At 51.1% G+C, this 14,943-nt stretch overlaps 7 protein-coding genes across 7 annotated transcripts; 1 reads left to right on the forward strand and 6 right to left on the reverse strand.

Moving 5' to 3' along the window:
• Nucleotides 1-413: 413 nt before the first annotated feature.
• Nucleotides 414-1,742, reverse strand: COCVIDRAFT_99306 (glycoside hydrolase family 27 protein; the record flags this gene model as incomplete). The annotated part of the gene is made up of 2 exons (XM_014701204.1): nt 414-1,345; nt 1,391-1,742. 2 exons carry the CDS (start codon nt 1,740-1,742, stop codon nt 414-416), a joined length of 1,284 nt encoding a protein of 427 aa, XP_014556690.1.
• A 607-nt stretch (nt 1,743-2,349) lies between these two features.
• COCVIDRAFT_37810 (hypothetical protein) lies at nt 2,350-4,195 on the reverse strand (the record flags this gene model as incomplete). The annotated part of the gene is made up of 4 exons (XM_014701205.1): nt 2,350-3,097; nt 3,148-3,597; nt 3,649-4,043; nt 4,091-4,195. 4 exons carry the CDS (start codon nt 4,193-4,195, stop codon nt 2,350-2,352), a joined length of 1,698 nt encoding a protein of 565 aa, XP_014556691.1.
• A 767-nt stretch (nt 4,196-4,962) lies between these two features.
• COCVIDRAFT_99157 (glycoside hydrolase family 51 protein) lies at nt 4,963-7,056 on the reverse strand (the record flags this gene model as incomplete). Its single annotated transcript, XM_014701206.1, has 2 exons — nt 4,963-6,870; nt 6,922-7,056. The coding sequence occupies 2 exons, from the start codon at nt 7,054-7,056 to the stop codon at nt 4,963-4,965; spliced, it is 2,043 nt and encodes a 680-aa protein (XP_014556692.1).
• Nucleotides 7,057-8,153: 1,097 nt separating this feature from the next.
• COCVIDRAFT_26663 (hypothetical protein) lies at nt 8,154-8,672 on the reverse strand (the record flags this gene model as incomplete). The annotated part of the gene is made up of 1 exon (XM_014701136.1): nt 8,154-8,672. One exon carries the CDS (start codon nt 8,670-8,672, stop codon nt 8,154-8,156), a length of 519 nt encoding a protein of 172 aa, XP_014556622.1.
• Nucleotides 8,673-9,504: 832 nt separating this feature from the next.
• Nucleotides 9,505-11,136, reverse strand: COCVIDRAFT_16018 (hypothetical protein; the record flags this gene model as incomplete). Its single annotated transcript, XM_014701114.1, has 1 exon — nt 9,505-11,136. The coding sequence occupies one exon, from the start codon at nt 11,134-11,136 to the stop codon at nt 9,505-9,507; it is 1,632 nt and encodes a 543-aa protein (XP_014556600.1).
• Nucleotides 11,137-11,557: 421 nt separating this feature from the next.
• On the forward strand, nt 11,558-12,729 carry COCVIDRAFT_99213 (hypothetical protein; the record flags this gene model as incomplete). Its single annotated transcript, XM_014701207.1, has 2 exons — nt 11,558-12,115; nt 12,178-12,729. 2 exons carry the CDS (start codon nt 11,558-11,560, stop codon nt 12,727-12,729), a joined length of 1,110 nt encoding a protein of 369 aa, XP_014556693.1.
• Nucleotides 12,730-13,083: 354 nt separating this feature from the next.
• Nucleotides 13,084-14,882, reverse strand: COCVIDRAFT_99243 (hypothetical protein; the record flags this gene model as incomplete). The annotated part of the gene is made up of 2 exons (XM_014701208.1): nt 13,084-14,399; nt 14,450-14,882. 2 exons carry the CDS (start codon nt 14,880-14,882, stop codon nt 13,084-13,086), a joined length of 1,749 nt encoding a protein of 582 aa, XP_014556694.1.
• Between the last annotated feature and the right edge of the window lie 61 nt (nt 14,883-14,943).

The raw sequence follows: 14,943 nt of genomic DNA on the forward strand, positions 1-14,943 counted from the left end.
ACCTATGCCTGATTTCATTTCTCTTTATTCTTGAGGTATGTAATCATGTAACGTTTTCGCCGTTTGTGATTGCGATTTCGGTGAGGTTGATTGTGGCTTTCTGGTAGATTAGCTCCCACTGGAACACCCATCATTGGATCAAACAACCGCTCATTGCCGTCATGTACCTGATATTACGTTTTCTTTTTCATTGAGATGGCAATTGTTCAAGTGGAAGTATCTCGAGTCAATGATCTACTTGAAGAGGTTGGGGTAATTGGAGAGATTGACGTCACAACAACATGTCCCGCCAGCGCTAGATCTGCACCCCACAGGAGCCGATCTTGTCTTTACTCTTGATAGTCAATTGTTCGATAGAGGCCTGACACATACAGAATCCAGCACCTCCTTCACTGCTGAGACGAGGAAATTTCTCAAAATGTGGTCTGCAATCTCGAATAGTCAAAACGACTTGCCTTGACCAACCGGATCGCTAGGGTGTCGTGAGCATCGACGGTCGTCTTATATTTTCCTTTAAACTTCCCTAGTCTTTTCCCGGTCCAGGAGTCAATGATTGTGTATGCAACATCAGGATCAAGCTCTGGAACCTCCGAAAAGTCGATGATCTTGGTTTTTACTGTGTTCAACGTGTTCATGACAAACACGTGCACGCCCTTGGATGATAGCCCGCTCCAATACTCAGCGGGGTGAGTCCGATTCCATGTAAAGTCCGGGTTTACGCCCCACTTGTATGGCTTAGCGGCGGGTCCCACGAATGGATCCTGGTTGAAATCAATGAGCTCTTTGTTGCTGAGAATTTCCAATATCTCTGGCTTGATATTGTGAAGAGGTGTTCCAATGATAAGAGGCGACTTCAGGGCAGCCCACATTGCGAAGTGTGTACGGCTCTCCTGGAAGGTCAGCTCGCCATTGCCCACTTGGAGCATGTCCCAGTCACCATGCCCCCAAAAGTCGGTGCCATTGATGAAGAATGACGCGTGGTTGAGAATAGGCATGATACCCCAGTCTCCATTTTGGACCTCTTCCCATCTAGGCCCGATATCCCCCCACATTCGCCAACTGTGGCCAGTCTCGTTGCCCCATTGATCAATATGGGCATTGCCCCATGCGCATTGAGAGAACTGTATGGGGCGGTTGGTAGCGAGCAATGCGTCTCCCATCCTTTTGTAGCGAGCAAAGGTTTTGGAGGACCTCCAATCGTACCCATCCGGTGCTTCAATTACTTCGGTTTCGGCGTCATCACCTGCTCTTTTTTCGTCAGGAGGATCAGCCACCCAGTCATCTGGACTCCATCGGTATCTATCCTGCCATTTCTGAGGGACAAAACAGTTGTCATACTTCAAGTCTGCTTGCTGTTAGTTATGTTTCTGACTTTCCGTGTCGCACCTACAATCAACACCCCATTCTGCGAACGTCTCTGCATCTAGTCTCTCGTTTCCCAGAGAGCCGGCATATCCGGCACATGTCAATGTTCCCGAGTCACTATAAATTCCGAATCTCAATCCAAGCTTGTGGATCTCATCAGCTGTATGCTTGATGCCCTTGGGAAACTTGTTGTAGTCTGGTCTGATCTTCCCAGTGACATCATCACGCTGATAATCTTTATCACTCCAGCAGTCATCAATGTTGACATAGCTGTAGCCGACATCCTTCAGGCCAAGGGAGACCATAAGATTTCCCACCTCCACAAAGAGTTTCTCGTTGATGTCGCATCGGTACACGTTCCAGGAGCTCCATCCCATGGCAGGAAGACGGCCAATTTGTTCGCCTGGGGAAGATAGGAAGCGTCCCCCAAACAACGCGAGGTTGATGCGTAGTAACTTCGACACTGGATCGAACATCTGAAAAGGCTGCCAAAATCTTTGTTTGTAGAAAATATTTATAGAGTTGAGGTTGTGAATTTGTATTTGAGATGATTTCCAGACATCACATTACCCCGCTGAGTAAGACGCGTAACCTTTCCAGCGCGGGACACAGACCCCATGTTGCTTGAGAATTGGTGCTGCGGGCACTTCGTGTCAGCTGCACGATCACCACCTGAATAGAGGGATGGGATACTTCAACCCTTTTGAGCAAAAGAAGTTGGAGTCGAGCAGCCTCAATCATTAGCAACCCGCCTCATTACCTACGCTATGAGCTGTCAGCTCATCGCCTTTTTGTTGGTATTGCAGAGTCAAAATTGAGAGGTTGGTCAAGGATGCTTGGTTGAATCTACGACGAATGGAGGCATGGCTAGAAGCACCGAGCACCGAAACTAACGTGAATTACGTCACGGGTGGCATCCCGCCCTGAACCCCTCTCTGCGTAACAAGCCACCATTACTACCTTACAGGTCAACGCATTGAGAATTCAGTGCTTCTGGCCATGTTGATGGCGGCCATGGTCATGAGAATGATCATGAGAATGCTCCTCCTCGTCCTGTACCCGCGGCCACTCGGCCCAGTAGCCGTCGTCCCACATTTCCTGCAGAATCTCTTCCTTTTCATCATCATCTAGCTTCTTGTCGAGCATGACTTTTTCCCATTTCTTCATCTCACTGCGACTGAGCAAGCACAAGTCGAGCGCCTTGGTCATCGCATTCACATCGAGCTTCTCGCCAATGAAAACCATCTCCTGGCGACGATCTCCCCACTTGCCTTCAAAGTCGTTCTTGATAGCCTTCAAGGTAGCTTCATCAGCACCCCAGTCTTCCTCAGAAACGCAGCAGAACCAAGGCATCTCGGATCCGAGTGTCAGCATTGCGCCGGCGGTGCTCCATGAACCCATTTGGTTAGGGCGAGTTGCCAGCCAAAAGATGCCTTTGCTACGGTGAAGACCAGCGAAGTAAGGGCTGGTTCTTTTGTTCTCCAGAATCTGCTTATCATCAATTGGAGGAGTATCCTCATCATTGCTTTCCTGGTCGGAATCATCGCCAGAGGTGCTGGCTTTGCCGGATTCAGATGATCCATCATTACCATCGTCTTCTTCTTCGTCCTCTTCATCATCCACATCTTCTGCTTCATCTTGTAGGAGAATGAACTTGCCCTCAATCAATCGGTAAAGCTTCAAAGGATCAAATGGCCTACGAGCGCGGTACACGAAAGACCCGATTCCATATCTTCAAAAACAGGTGAGCAAAAATTCAAATTTCCCTGGGGATCAACTCACTCTAGTGTTTCTGGTTTCGGCGCAACACGCTTCTTGCCATGGACATCCATCACAGTCATCTCGTGCAAGCTTTTCAGCCATCCAGCACTTGCAACTGCTTCACCGAAGTTAAAGACACCAGTATTCAGCATCTCACGGACATCCACCTTTGAGTACCTAGCTTCAATAAGCTTGGCGTTCGGGTTAAGCGACTTGATGTAGGCCTTGACGCGGCCCAGAGTTGCAGCATCAGCCCTGTCAATCTTATTGACAATGATGACATTAGCGAACTCAATTTGATCAGCGAAGAGATCAGAGATGGTCCGTTGATCCTCGTCAGGCACCTCCTCTCTCCCGAAGCGGTCCTGCAGGAACTCTGCAGTGTCGAACTCAGAGAAGAAGCGGAAGGCATCTACGACGGTGACCATGGTATCAACAGTCGCAATTGTCTTCAATCCACCGATCTTTGCACTTCACTTTGAGTTAGCAGGTTAAGGTATGACGGTCAGCTCAGCTACCCACACTTTGTTAAACACCTCCTTCTCATCTGGCTCCAACCCCTCCGCATCAAGCATAGCCTCAGTCAACTCAGTAGTAAACGTCTCAGCAACCTGCTGAGGCTCACTAATACCCGAACTCTCAATCACAACATGATCGAAACCCTGATCACTCCACGCAAGGCGGGCCAGCTCGACCAGCAAATCGCTTCGGAGCGTGCAGCAAATGCAACCATTCTCCATCTGTATCATCTTCTCCTTGACGCGTACCTCGCCGTTGCTATTCGGCTTGTTGCTGGATCGGCTGATGATGTTGGCATCGACGTTGACAGATGCCATGTCATTCACGATGACGGCGATGCGCAGTCCATGGTCTGGTGACTTGAGAATATGTCGTAGTAGGGTCGTCTTTCCGCTACCCTGTATACTGTAAGTATGATTCAAACTCCTTCATGAAAGACACTTACAAGAAAGCCAGAGAGAATAGTGACAGGGAGTGGCTTTCGTTCACTGGCCTTGTTCTTTGGCTTCATGTCCGCACCGCCCGTCTTTCTGCGCTTTGCTGGTGACATTGAGTTTTCCTTTTTGGATTCTCAAGAGAGTTTGAGGGATTTTGAGTTACTGAATCTTTGTGAAAATGGTTTTTGTATCTGCCTCTTCGTCGTTGTGCGCTGGACCAATTGAGCACCTCGATGGTCAGGTCACATCAGCACCAAAGGCACGCATCTTATTCGTCCAGAGCTTCAGGAGTGTGCTAAAAGGGCAATTGCTATGCTATTTGGAGTATACCGTGCTCATATTGGGTTTGAAAGCGGACGCAGGACTCGAAGCGAGTGGTGGCTATTGGTTCTGCCTTGGTAGAACGACGAGGTCGGTTGCTTATTGGACTTTCTTTTTGTCTCCAAGACTGTATCATTTAAAGACCCTTAGAGTACCTGATTGAATGATATTGTACTTTAATTCACCACTTTTCCGTCTAGACGACTGTCTCAACATTCATCTCATGTGGGGGTTATGGGCGCGAGTCACATCGATGACTTGCTACTCGAATGTATCTTTTTTTGCTCGGCAATAAGTATCTTTTCAATTCAAGATCTGATTGGAAGCTGTATTGCATACAGCTTAATCTAACTTGCATGGCATCAAGAGATAGTAACCAAACGCTCGGGAAAAGGACATGCAAGCGAGGAGTGTAGATTAGACACTCAGTTGTTAAACTTCTATCATGTCAAATATCACATCATCTCAGACCAAGAATTGTGGAGCAAAAATATTATTTTATTTCATTATCTTCATCAAAGGTTGGGGAAAAAAAGAACCCCAGCAAGGTTGTATAAAACTACGACAAGCGCCTACGAGACTTGACTGTAGCATTACCACCACCAACATCCGTATCCAGCACCGCAACACTAAGTTCGGGCATGACAAAGCGGAACACGCCATCACCCTCAGCGGTGAGGATAACATTGGTAGTGTTCACAATGTTAACGCCGGTAAATGGATCATTGTACATGTACGGATCGCCAACCGAGTTAGTAAGAAGTGTAAGATTTGCCTTGGCACCCGCGGGAATGCCGTCAAAATGGACGGAAACAGGTACGTCAACGCTGTTGGTAGTGTTGAACACTGCGCCCTTCCAGACGCGTGCGCCGCCACGGTTCTCGTCCATGCCGGCGCCCCAGTAGAGCGGGCCGTAGGAGGTGTTGGAGGATGTAGGCAGGGTGTGGGAGATGGGGTGGTGAGCGAACAGGCTCCAGCAGTACCAGGTCACGGCTTTGGTGGTGCGTTTGGGATCGGCGTCGTACTGGAGGAGGGTGATGGGCCACTGGAAGCGGTTGTTGTTCTTCATGACGGGGGCGTAGAAAGTGCCGGGGATGCGGTCAGAGTTGCGTTCGTAGCCGATGAGGGAGACGGCTTCGCCGACGGCGCCGATCCACCAGGGGAAGGGGTACAAGCTGCCTTCCCAGCGGATGCCACCGTTGACGTGCGTGGCGGCGACTTCGCCGACGATGTGGCCGGCGTCGTTGTCGAAGCGGTTGAATTCGTAGACGAGCTCGTCGGGCTCGCGGTAGGGGTGGTAGTCGCCGAGAGCATCCAAGGGAAGGATCTGGCCGTTCTTCTTGTTGGGGCCGTAGAGAGGAGGTGTGCCGCCGGGGTCGCTGGACGCAGCGGAGGAGATGACGGTCATGTGGGGGTACGCCTTGCGGATGGCGTTGTAGAACATGGGGAAACGGTAGGCGCGGTAGGATTCCCAACCGCCAGGGAAACCAGCAAGCCAGTCCTCGTTGCCGACTTCAACGTAGTTGAGCTCAAAAGGCTCGGGGTGGCCAAGCTCAGCGCGGCGGGCACCCCAGGTAGAGTTTGCGGGTCCAGTAACGAATTCAATCTCGTTGAGTGCGTCTTCAATGTAGGCATCGAGATCTTGCTGGGGAGTAATACCACCGTCAAGAGCAAGACCGGCCCAGACACCCAGAACAATCTGGAGATCCATATCCTCTGCCCACTCAAGATACTCCATAAGACCGAGACCGTGGGTCTGTTGGTATCCCCATACACCCTGGAAACCAGGACGGTAGCGGAGAGGACCGAGAGAATCCTTCCAGTCCCACCAAGAGTCGTTTCGGAGACCCTCGAGCATGTTGCCACCGGGGAAACGAAGGAAGTGGGGGTTCATGTCGGCAAGAGCTTCTGCAAGATCGATACGAAGACCATTCTTGCGGCCCTTGTAGGTAGGCGGGAAAAGGGAGATGAGGTTGAAGTCGAGTGCGCGTGCTGCAGCACCGTCAAAAGTGATGGCGAGAGTGTTGTTGGAGTTTGGAGCAGCCTTTTCTGGGACGAGCTCAAAAGTGTGCTCGGTCCAGTCGTCCTCAACACACTTGGAGGGGATTTCGACGGAGCCAAATACTTCGTCTGTGAGGTTGGATTGAAGGGATGCGGTAAAGATACCGTCGTATGCTCCCTTGACCCAGAAGGATCCAGTGTAGGTCTGTGGACGGACGTCCATACCCCAGTAACCGTCGTTCTTGAAACCGATTACACCAGCGCCGGAAGTACCATTGCCAACTGATACTCGCATCGAGGCTGGGAGCTGCTTGGAGAGCGGCTGGTCCAAGAACTGAATGCTGAGGCCGGCATTGTTGATGGGGAAGTAGTGGGCGGTGGATACGCTGTAGTTCTTGCTGAATTGAAAGGCACGGTTTTGAATCAATTCAGCGTAGATACCACCATCACCAGAGTTGTTGATGTCCTGGAGCATCAATTAGCATGGGCCATGGGAATTGAGATTCAAGCAAAATACCTCGTGGAGGAAGCCATATCCATACGGATGTCCATGCTTGCCAGTCTGGTTGCCACCAGAGGAATGCACGACAATGTCTGCCGCGAGCGCAGTAGTAGCGCAAGCAGCTGCTACGAAGGCCTTGAGAAGCACCATCTTGGCGATCAGAAGACTGGCAGATTGCTGGCCGTGACAGTAGAGAATTTCGACTGCAGCAGCGTCTTCATCTTATAGTCGGTCGCCAAAGACGCGGGCAACTGACCATTTCCCGGAAGACGGGCGTGGTTAGGGACGCTAGCCCTTGGCGACAGGATGAATGTAGGCAGATCTTCATGGCGGCCTTGGTGTACATTCCAGTCGTCATGACATTTTCCGGCTCCATGGCGTGTATGCACGAGCGGCTGGAAAATTGGCCGGTGGTTATTGGAGGATCTGAGGGCTCGCGAACGGAAGAAATGGATGAAGTCGAGTGCTAGTTCCTGGCGATCCATGTCGGCGGATGCAACGCCCCCTCTTGAGTGACGTGACCCGGCGCCGCCCTTCTTGGCTGGCAGTATACACCAATGTCTTCCACGACGTGCAATGTGCGCAATGCTAGGTTGACAAGAACAGGCGACTGGACATGGGTTCGATGGATGTAGTGCTGTGTGTATGTAAGTAAGAAGAGCATGGGCATGGGCATGGGCAAGGGTCTCTCCACATGCCGAGGCTACCACAGGCGGAGAGAAACTGGGGAACAAGAGCTGGGGTTTCTCCTCCTCCTCCTCCGCCCCGTTGGCCTGACCATCGCCGGTTAAAATGCTTCTTTAGTGCTAGCCATAAGACCGTTGCCGAGTGCTCAAGAAGGTTTGGCGCCGAGAAACCTCCTCTTTGCTTTGAGCTTAGGAAGACCTGCTATACCCAAACGTTGCGACTTGTTCGGGGCAACATGGTCCGTAACCGAAGGAAAAAAAAGGCCTCTCGTACCAAAAGTCGTGGTAGCGACGGCGCCATTGCGTAAGCATTTGAGATCCTTTGTACAGTAAAAGAAGGGCTACAACAGCAATTGTCGCGCATGTGAAGAGGACATGAACTCATGAGACGACACACTGTCAAAGTGCGTGCAATGTTGGATTTACCCCAGGTATCCACTAAATCCAAACGCCAATGCGCAAACCCCAAATACCCGTATTCACAATTAATTCTTAGAGAAAAAAAAACACCATGTCCTTCGCAGATTACCATTGCCATCCTTCCATGACATGGGTATATCGTCATCGGAATGGGTTCGCGTCTTGTGCACTGTCTCGCTTTGTCGCACTCTCCTTCTCAACGTACGCTGCTGTGCCGCTCACACTGACGACGATACATCCAAGTACCTCGCTTTCCCTGATTTCCAGTCCCACCACAGCATTGGCGCCCTTGTTCATTGCTTCGTTGATAAGCCTCTCAATTGCCTGGTCGCGGGCTTGGTATATGATGCTCGTTATCGTCTTCGGCTCTCCCCAGCTACTGCTGAAGTTGGAGGCAATGTTCTTGATGAAAGATTTTGTGTCTTTGCGCGTCACCGATGTGGTGCCGTGTACTGCGCCGATGGCGCTAATGATGCGGTAGCCGGCCAATGTTGGCGATGTCGATGTAAGGAGAGCCTGAGTGCGACTTTGAGGTGCTTCGGCTTCTGATGTGAGAGGTGCTGGAGACGCGACTTGTGGTGCCGCGACTTTTGAGTGAGGGTGCCAACTTGGCAACCGGTTTGGTGGGACCATCATGGTCGATCGGCGGTTTGTCAACATGTTGGCTGGTTTGATATGTGTGTAGGAATTGTTCAATTGAAACGAGTGCTAATAGACGACAACAGATGACGATGTAAATGTAGAGTGAATGAACGAACTGGGCTGTGGGCCATGGGACGCGACCATCAACCAATATATCTGCACGCGTCTACCCGTCTACATCACGATACTGGTCGGCTTGCGAAACGTTCTAAACTCGTGCCTTGGCTCGCGGGCTCCTGTGGGCTCATCTTCCGCACGTCTAAGCCACGATGATAGAAACCACCCCGGCCCAGGATGCCTTGCAACAGACATTTTGCCTACAGCGGAAATTGGCACCGTCTCTAGCGAGAAGAATTAGACAGGAAACACGCGGAGCGTTGTTCCGCTCTCTACGTCACATAGTGGTTTTGGTAAGTAGAGTCGAGGCGCTGAAACGCGGAGTGTCGCGGCGCTGGATCTGAGGTTTTGGGGCCATCGCTGATACATGGATGACACTTCTAACACGCCCTGTCATATGCTGCACCTCAACCACACGGCGATAAAGATTCGCTGAGCTGCCGCCGAGATACCAGCGACGCCCACGTGGAGCGTATCAGAGGGCCTTGTAGCAATTGCTGGTGAAAATCCAGTTCACGAAACGGTATCAAGAAATGCATGTCATCTGCACATAACTGCCGTTGGAACAAGAAGGAAGGCCTGGCCAAGAGAGACAAGACTCATAGCAAAGCAATTCTTATCATCTTGTAATTTATGCGAAGCATCATCTCTCGGGAACGACAACGAGCCGTCGGCTGTGGGATTGCCATGATACAGGTTGTACTTTCTCATTCCATCTCTGCTGGTCATGCAATTATGCTGCTGCATACACACGCTTTCCTCCAAACCAGGTCTCAGCTACTCTGGCCTTGAGCAGCTCCTCTCCTTTCCATTCCATATCTACCACACACAAATCAGCCATTTTGCCGACCTCTAGGCTGCCCACACGGTCTTCGGCGAAAAATGAGTATGCTGCGCCTTGAGTGGCTGCAGTCACCGCTTGTGCCAACTCGAGCTTGAAATGCTCGTTGACGGGTGCGTCTTCTTCATCTCCTTGGCGAGCCGACTTGCGAGTTGTTGCAATGTATAGGTTGGAGAGTGGCGCATATGGTGCAGTAGGTGTGTCAGAGCCTATCGCCAGAGTCGCCCCATGATGCGCAAACTCGGAATACGCGAAAGCCCGCTTCACACGCTCAGGGCCTAATAGCTTTGGCCAAGCACGGAGGATGGCCGGATCAGAGTGGACAGGTTGGATGCTCGCCGTGATGCCCAGTTCACCAAGCCGCTTCGCATCTTCGGGCGCAGTGAGCTCGAGATGCTCGATGCGATGTCGCTGACCGGGCTTGCCATACTTTCCCAGAACTTCGACAGCATTGTGAATGGCTTGATCTCCGATTGCATGCAACGCACACTGCAGTCCGTGTTCGGTGGCTCGCTTGACAACGGGTTCTAACATTTCAGGGGTCCAGATTGGGCCTTCGAAATGTCCATTTGAGGTATACGGTTCTGACAGCGCAGCAGTACACGCATCAATGACGCCATCGCAGATGATCTTGATGCCAACAATTTTCAGATCCGGGCTGGTTTCACTGTTGTATTCCTGGCTCAGTTTGATAGCTCGATCGACCTGTCGCAGTCGATGCTCCTCGCCTTCGCCAGGCAGAATGCACCAATGCGCTGCAAATCGAAGCGGCAGTCCCTCAGCAGCCTTTAATGCAAGTATGGTCTCCCAGGCGGGCTCTTCCATGGCCATGTCGATGCATCCCGTAACCCCAGCCGCATGGTATGCGTTGATTGCAGCCTTCAAAGCGGCCATTTTATTGACCAGTGGCGTGACTTTTGCAAGATATGGCCACACAATCAATATTACACATGCTTCGCTCAAGAGACCCGTCGCATTTCCCTGCTCATCTCGTTCGATTGTGCCACCTGCAGGGTTCTCCATATCCTGAACGCCCATCTCTCTCAACGCTGCACTATTGCACCAGCACGAATGCAAATCCTTGGCGTCGATATATATCGGTCTCGGGTCCAAATCATCCAACATGCTAGCTTTGGCCAGATTGTCGGTCGCCGCTTGCATCCATCCTTTGCACAGGATGCGCGGTTTATCTGGGTTGGCTTTTGCGTACTTTGAAATACGCCGCCGGATATCTTCCAGATCCTTGGCATCGTCCAGTTCAACCTTGTCCAGCGATTGACCTAGCATGAGAAAATGCATGTGGGCATCAATGAAGCCGGCCAGAACATGTTTTTCGCCAAGATCATGAACGGTTGCGCCAGCATCAAGGTGTGATTGGACTTCCTTTGCATCTGGGCTACCAATAAAGGTGATCTTATCATCTTGGATGATTATTGTCGAATTGGAGAGAGCTTGTTGCTCAGACGCGCCAGCATTGAAGCAGCGTCCATTTTTAAGAATGGTAGTATTCGAAGAGGTAGCCATGAGTAGGATGCGGGGTGTTAACAGATTTCTCGTTGCATGTGAGGGGGGACTAGTATATGTACTATGGATGTTGGCGTGTGCAAACGAGTCTTAGATCCGATCAATCGCCGATACCGGTACCCCACATTTCGACTCCAAGTCTGGCACCCTGTTATCAGCTGTATTACTCCACACTGTGATACTGTAAGCTTTGGAGACTGTGGCAGTGAACGATCATCAAGGCTTGTCATTGGCCACCGTCCAACATATAGGTTCACGAATCGCCCAAGTGGTTCCATCCAGATCCCTCTCTGTGAATAACACAGTATTTACAACCAGTCTACTAGTACCCTTAGACTCAATCTTGAACCTTCCTTTTTAGGCTTACTGAAGAGCACTCTAAACCTAACGCCAAGTCTAACTGTTTCATCTACCATCCATCATGTGTCCAGGGCCCTCAGAAACGGACCGAACAACTTACGAAGAAGCACACAACGGAGCAGCTGCATATCTGCAATCACGGCTCTCAGCAAAAAACGAAGAAGCAGACAAAGACTTTGAAATACCAGTCATCGATCTCGAACCCTCATTCTCTGACTCCCTTTCCGACCGCCAGAAAGTCGCAGACCAAATACGCAAAGCATGCACAACATCCGGCTTCTTCTACATTACCAACCACCGAATCCCAAAGTCGGCTTGCGACGGCATCTTGCACCAAGCCGAGCGTTTCATGAAAGAGCTGCCACTTGAAAAGAAAGAAGAGTTGCATTTGAAGAACAATAAATTCGGATTAGGCTGGGAGCCCAGCGAGTATACATCCATCGCCGGCGACAAGGAAGAAAAGGAAGTCTTCAACTTCGCATACGAAGCCAACCTCGATCCCACCGGCGGCGACGGCCAATACAAAAATCTCGATGGATCAACTGGTAACGCAAACATGTGGCCAAAAGAAGAAGATTTACCCGGATTCTACGCCGAAATAAAAGAATACTACGGCAATGTTCGTTCTAACCCTCCCCCTTACAAACCCTACCACTACCACCACTAACATATACCCCATAGGTCCTAAACCTATCCCGCCACCTCTTCCGCCTCTTCGCCCTCTCCCTCTCCCTCCCAGAAACCCACTTCGACCCCCTAACCACGCACCCCGGCGGCATCGCCCGCCTCCTCTACTACCCTCCTCCTTCCTCCCTCTCCCTTACCCCCACATCTCCAGACTCTCAAATCGGCCTAGGCGCCCACTCCGACTACGAATGCTTCACCCTGCTCCTCCCCTCCTGCACCCCCGGTCTCGAAATCCTCAAGCCAAGTGGTTCTTGGTACATCGCTCCGTACCTCCCCGACACCCTCATAGTCAATGTTGCGGACTTTTTGATGAGGTGGACGAATGGCATGTATAAGAGTACGGTGCATAGAGTGGTTAATAGGACGAGAGAGGAGAGGTATAGTGTGCCGTTTTTCTTTTCGGTTAATTATGATGCTGTTGTTGAGACGTTGCCGGGGTGTGTGGGGGAGGGGGAGGTGCCGAGGTGGAGGCCGATTAGGGCGGGGGAGTATATTTTGGAGAGATTGAATGCTACGACTGCTTATGGGAAGGGGTTTCAGGTTTGAGGAGGCAGTGTTGGAAGGAGGGGGGGTTCTTTTGTTTCTGGTATTGAATGATTTGATGATCTTGGGCGTAGTAATCGTTTTTTTTTTGACTTTCATGAAATACAACCTTCTCTAGATGACTGGATTTGAAACAGAATCATTATTCGAGTATGACTCCAGCTTCTCGTCTATAACGCCCGGACAATCCCAGATATAACTCCACACATCGCAGTTGCAAAACAAGCCTCAAATCCATCCATCGTACTCTTATCCAGCTCCACATCCTTCCACCAAATCTATAAAGATGCAAAGATTTCGAAACGTGGACATGCTGAAGGAAATTCTCACATCAAAGATGACACATACCGTATGTCCTCAATAAGGATACGCAGAACCCTGACCACGACCAGTATGTCTCGCTCTCCCCACTCCCCGCCCTTGTCCTCCATCCGTCCTACGGTCATCATGATAGGCCGGACCCGACGAAGCGCTGCCATGAAACTGGCCTTGGCCGCGGCCTCGAACAGCATTGTTATATGGCGGGACCCAACCAGGCGGCGGAGGGGGATACTGACCGCGGCCATGAAAAGGAGGTGGGTGAAAATTACCTCTGCCACCAGGTCCACCCTGCCCACGGCCACGCGAACCTTGAAAAGAGCCCCTACCACGGTCGTAGCCGCCGCGCCCGCGATGCCCGCCAAACGAATGAGCTCGCGGTGGCCAGAAGATTTCCATTGTATCCCTATCCACGGCATAGCTTCTCTCCTCCATCGTACGTAGCGCCAGCGGTCCACCTTTTGCTTCACGCACGAGGACAACTGCGCGATTCGGTCTGCGTTCGCGTACTAGCACAGCGCGGATGCGAACGAGTAGCGCAACGAGTTTCTGGAGGGCTTCCTGCTGCGCTTGTTCCCACCTCGCTACGCGCTCTGTGGCGTCTTCCTTCTTCACGCGCTGGACACGACCAGTTTCTTTATCGTAGGGGGCGGTGAATAAGAGGGATGTGCGGCCGAACCAGAGCTGGTCTTGGCATTGTACTAAAGCACTGCTTTCAGGGTGGTAGGCTTGTGTTTTTAGCTCGACCATTTGCGCGGTGGGGACGATATGGCCTTTTTGGAGCACACGGACGGGAGCGGAATAGTTGAAGGTGGGTCTGGTGGTTGGACCTGCACCGTTGCCGGTTGTGGCTGCGACCTCGGATTCTGTGAGGTTGTCGTTTCCCATACCATCGTCGTAGGCGTCGGCTTCGAAGCGGCAGACGACGTTCAGCGGGCCCATTTTGTAACGGATGGCGCGGTAGTGGCTTGTTGCGTCGCACATGTCGTCTGTTGTCGTTGTAAAGTCTCGCTCGAAATTGATGCCATAGCTATGGCCGTCTGAGAGTTTCCACCAGCGTGACTCGCGGCGCACAATGACTAAAGTGTTGAAGACCAGGTATATGTTTAATCGAAATGGCCCATTGGCTTTGCCCTGGGCGAATTCGAGCAACACGCGGAGATTGTTGCGATCGGCCAGAATATCAACATCGTGAAATGTAACGCCTGGATTCATAACGCTGAGTGCCTGGAACATGGGAGAATAAGGATTTTTCGGTTTTCGTGCATAGTTGTAATCTTGGTATTGGAAACCGCTGTCTCGCTTTAAATGATGTGGCAGAGCTGGCTGCTGCCATTTTGCTGGCTCACCCGGGACTGAAGGGTAAACGTGAGTATTTTAATAAACAATGTTGGGTGTTACGCACCAAAGATAGTGTTGGTGCCATCTGTAGAGGCTTGCCAGTTGTAGCAACAGAGAATCTCTGGATCTTGGTCCCATGACACCTTTTGTGAGATGGGTATGAGCGAGTCAAGTTCAATTATCTCGACCACTTCTCCAGCATCTTTGGCAATGACCTTTTCAAACCGCTCCAGTCTTTTCTTGCGTTTCTTGAGTAGCTCCTCATCGACTTCCAGCTCTTGGGCTGCGACTGTATCGGCAGGCCCGTCCACTATGGGAATTCCGTTTCCGCCATCCATGTCTTCATCGTCATCGTCTTGATACTCTTCATCCGCATGTGCTGCCTGTCCGGCTGCAGCAACGGGATCCGCAGTGTTACTGTTCTGTAGACTCTGCCAACTAGATCCTCCCAATGCCATGGCAATCTTTGCCTCAAAGGACATGTTTGAAGTGTCCATTGCTAGTGATATTGAAGATGGTATATCGACGGGGGGAAGTTACCTACTCTTGTTTCAAGGA

Source organism: Bipolaris victoriae (genome assembly GCF_000527765.1).
Source record: "Bipolaris victoriae FI3 unplaced genomic scaffold scaffold_42, whole genome shotgun sequence".
In the NCBI taxonomy this organism is placed as follows: Eukaryota; Fungi; Ascomycota; class Dothideomycetes; order Pleosporales; family Pleosporaceae; genus Bipolaris; species Bipolaris victoriae.